Below are 4,370 nucleotides of genomic sequence, written 5' to 3' on the forward strand. Positions count from 1 at the left end.
ACACACACACACACACACACACACACACACACACACACACACACACATCAGGTCATGGGCAGTTCAGGAAGTTTTGTTACTGCAGCAAGCTTCCGCCCAGTCTCCCTGACATGCCCCTTCACAGAGCCAGTGATGGTTCTACTCACTTGCTCTGATTCTGAGGTCACTGAGGTCAAGTGAGCTTTCTTGGAAATGCAGAACTGCTCAGCGCTGTACCAGGTCTTTAGGGAGCGTGAAAAGTAATAAAAGTTCCCCTCGAAGTACTTCCAGCCTCGAGACACCATCTCCAGAATGTCACCTGGAAAACAGGGCTGAGGTGACCGCGGTGCTCCTCCGTCTGCTCTGTCCCGCCTGGAGATGGGGTATTCAATGGGGAACAGCCCATATTCACTGCTGATCCTGGGGACAGCGGTGAATGGGTCCGGGCTCTAGGGTCCTTGAGTTTCCAATATCAGGAGTTGGGAACACTCTATTGGGACCTTAAAATTCTGAGACTTGTGGATAGAGTCTCTGGAGCTAGAAAGGTACAATGGCAGGGAGGGGAATCTCTAAGAGGAAAACAAAGGGCCATCACCCCTGGGCCCTGGCTCACAGTAGTGAACTTCGTGAGCACAGGCCAGGGACAGGCCAGGTGCGACATATATTTTATTGGTAAAATGTCACTATGTGAGCTCAGTGAGAAGCTGGCCCTTTGTCTGGCCCTTGACTCTGTGACAGGCAGAGAAAAGAACAGCTCAAGATAAAAACACTGTGTCCTTGAGAACAACTAGAAGCCAAACCATTTCCAACAAAGTTTACTACTATTTATCCCGTGATATAAAGGCGCCTGCCATGGGAAAGGGGAGCTGGGAGCTCAGACACGGGGAGAAAGCTCAACTTGGAACTCCAGCTGACTGCCTCAACTTCCCCAGTCAGTTTCTGCCGATGCTTGCAAGCTCCCAGTTTGATGATGTCACCTCCAGCTGTGGTTGTTCTTTTACTTGAAAGCCTTACCCTAGGGGACCCTCTGCTCCTCAGGGCTCTCTATCAGAAAATCCAGCTGAGGGCTCAGTGGGACTTCACTAGTTGATTTCCACTGAGGTTTTGAGTTTTGCAATATCAAGCTATCACCTACGTATCTGCCTGTGTATCACCTACCCATCTATCATTTGTTATTCATTCTTTTATTTTTAGTTCACTATATACTTAATAAACTCACTCACTCAAAAAAGTATAGCTATTTTCCGGACTACACAGAGGGCCAGGACAGACTCCTAATGCATCTACACTCTACACCTTAGTGTAGAGACCCAAGCTAGGCCTGTGTCTTCTTTCCTCACAGCCATCAGATCTCAGACCAATAGTTAAGGCCTTCCTTGTTAACTTTCCAGCCCACCCTCTTCCATGTTCCCTGCCCTCGAACAAGCCAGCTGGCCTCCTGTCTGAGGCAGGCAGGGGCTTGTGGCCTCCGGCCAGCCTGCAGGACGATCTCATTTACTTACTCTGTCTTTTGAGCAGCTTGTTGACATTCTCCAAGCTGTTCTGTAGTCCTCGGACCTTTGCATTCAAGGTGCTGGCTTTATCCAGATCTCTTTGCAGCTCTGGGATTTTTGCATTGAGATTATCAACCTCTCCCCAGCTTCTTGTCAATACCCCGATCTCGGCATGGGCTAACTCCATGCTGGTTTCCAAAGCCAGGATCTGAGAGTGCACTTGGCTGAGGCTGGTGTTCACCATCCTCATCTGAATTTCAGCCTCCTCCACACGGCCTCTGACCTTCACAAGATCAGAACCCAGGGTGCTGATATTGTCCACACGACCTCTCAACATCTGAGCGTCACTCTTCACATCCAATATTTTGTCCATCAACCTGGGATCTAGATTTGAGAAAGTCAGGTCAGCTGAGGGGTTTCTAAGCTGCAGGATCAAGCTTCCCAAAGGACCAAGGCAGTCCAAGGAGCTGCCACCAACCCTCCACTCATTCATTAGTACACAGCAAGTGTGCATCAGGTACCACCATGTGTCAGGAATGCTGGCTGGCACAGGCAGGGAGGAGACCAAGAGCCTTCATGAAGAAGCGAAGGGAGAGCCCAGCCCTGAAACTACTTAGTGTGGTCCGGGTGAAGCTGGTAAAGGGGCACCCTTAGCACACTCTCATCACTCCATCCCTGGGTCCCCCTTGAGTCAATGAGTTACTCCCCAGCCATCTCCTGTCACAGACACGGTCACACTCCTCCCTTGTTACCCACAGGCTGCTCTATGGCCATGAGGGAGGCCGTATCCATGCAGACTCCAGAACACACGGGAGAGGCATTCAGCTCTTTCTGCCCTTCCTGGACCCCATCTTTCATACTCTACTAAGATCATAGGCTAAACTAATTAATAACTATCAAAAGAGTCCTCTGGGACTGAAGGTGACTCAGCAGGAAGAACACTTATTCTTGCAGAAAACCTGGGTTTAATTCCCAGCACAATATGGCAGTTCATAACAATCATACCTTCAGTTCTAGGGAGATTCAGTTCTAGGGATCTCTTCTCTCTCCAGGCACCGGGACATGTGGTGTGCAAACATGCAAGCAAAGCACTCTCAAACATAAATAAAATTAAATAAGAAAAGCAAAGGCAGGCAGATCTCTGCAAGTTTCAGTCCAGCCTGGTCTACAAAGTGAGTCCAGGACAGCCAAGGCTACACAGAGAAACCCTGTTTCAGGAAGAAAAAAGAGGGAGAGAAAGTCCTATGAAATAGGAAATACTAGAAGCCAGGAAGAGCAGGACATGGTGGCACACACCTTTAATTCAGCTCTCAGGAGGCAGAGGCAGGTGGACCAGCCAGGACTATATAGTGGGAACTTGTCTCAAACAAAAAGAGGGAGATGGGAGAGAAGAGAAGAGAAGAGAAGAGAAGAGAAGAGAAGAGAAGAGAAGAGAAGAGAAGAGAAGAGAAGAGACAAGAGAAGAGACAAGACTAGAGGGTCTAGGTAAGGTCAAGGCCAGTGACGTCCTGGAAGAGTGTGGCTGTCAAGCTGATACCACACATATAGGCCATGAAAAGAGAAGGTATTCCTCCCTATACTTTCAAGAGACTTGGCAGAAGGAAGACAGGTATGACTACAGCAGAGGCCAAGAAGCTTCTAAAAGAGGCTTCAGATATGGACATATTCTTTGCCTGGACAAGAGAGTGCAGAGACTGTCTGGGAGGTCTGCTGACTTGGCTCTCTATGTGCTCAGTGGAGAACCTAATCGCTAGTAGAGCCAGGAGATGTCATGCTCGCTGTTGGGAGCTATTCACAAGGCTTTTACTCCAAGGGTCTCAGAGCTGTGAGTGACAGGAGGCTAAAGGAGGGCAAAGGCAGAGATAAAAGCCTGGTGGCTGTTTCCTCAAGACTGAAGAGTACCCCAGAGAAGAGACATTTTCTAATGCCAGTTTAAAAATCCCCCCAGAACCCAGGATGGAAGAGACAGAAGGCCAGCTTCCAGAAACATCGGGAAACTTCCTGAAACATCATAGACCAGAGAAACCAAATACTGCAGCAAAAAAAAAAAAAAAAAAAAAAAATTAGCTCTCCAGGGACCTGGTGACTTACAGAAAACAGCCTGAAACACAATGGAGGCGAGCAGCATCAACAACAGACAGATGAAGGCCGCTGGGATGCAGAGAGGTCTCCTTAGGACTGGAGACAGATCCGGCTTGGGAGGAGGCTCTGGAAGGAGACAAGGAGGCCTGTTAGGGATCAGTGGAGAGTGAGGTCGGGTGTGAGCACCAGGTGGGCATGGAGCAACAGCTGGAGCTTGCCTCGAGGCCAGAGGGAGATGTTCTGCTTGTCCACCGTGAAGTGTGCATCGGGAACCTCCCTCTCCTTCATCTCCAACTCCGGCATAGGAGCTTCTTGATGCCTCTCTCCACATAGGCCTTTTATCCAGAAAGAAATAGGAAATGAGTCACAGAGCAGGTCACTGTGCCATGCCCAAGTTCCCTGTTCTTGGCTTAGACACTTTGCCTGGCCGAGACCACAGATTTGTCCCCTCTTCAAAGATCTGGGCTTTTAGGAGGAAGCCACCTGACTTCTTCCCCATGATACAGACATTTTAATCATCTTATCCAAAGGTTCCATTTCTCTTGTAATAGAACTCTATCATCCATCCATCTATCATCCACCCACCCACCCTACAAACGTACACTGAGTGCCTTCTAAGAGCTCAACCCAGGACTCTAGAGATGAACTACTCAGTCTTCTCGCTCAGCAGCTTGCAACCTTTCAGGAAGAGCAGCCTGAGCAAGTAAGTTAGCATACATGGTGGAGAACATGGCAGGGAGTACACACGGTCAAAGGACACACAGGGAATGGAGTGGTGGGGTGCTGACTGAGGGGTGGGCACTCTGGGGGTGGGAG

At 49.2% G+C, this 4,370-nt stretch overlaps 1 protein-coding gene across 1 annotated transcript in view; it reads right to left on the minus strand.

Moving 5' to 3' along the window:
* The window catches only part of Cd207 (CD207 molecule), a 6,174-nt gene extending 2,317 nt beyond the window's left edge, over window positions 1-3,857 (minus strand). The window contains exons 1-4 of the mRNA XM_055596383.1: window positions 3,773-3,857; window positions 3,564-3,680; window positions 1,482-1,856; window positions 147-298 (exon numbers count right to left, since the gene is read on the minus strand). Coding sequence (XP_055452358.1) covers window positions 147-298; window positions 1,482-1,856; window positions 3,564-3,680; window positions 3,773-3,857 — 729 coding nt within the window. The remainder of the gene's footprint in view (window positions 1-146; window positions 299-1,481; window positions 1,857-3,563; window positions 3,681-3,772) is intronic.
* Window positions 3,858-4,370: the final 513 nt, after the last annotated feature.

The sequence above is a fragment of the Psammomys obesus genome, unplaced genomic scaffold (genome assembly GCF_907164565.1).
Source record: "Psammomys obesus unplaced genomic scaffold, mPsaObe1.curated_primary_1811, whole genome shotgun sequence".
Taxonomy (NCBI): Eukaryota; Metazoa; Chordata; class Mammalia; order Rodentia; family Muridae; genus Psammomys; species Psammomys obesus.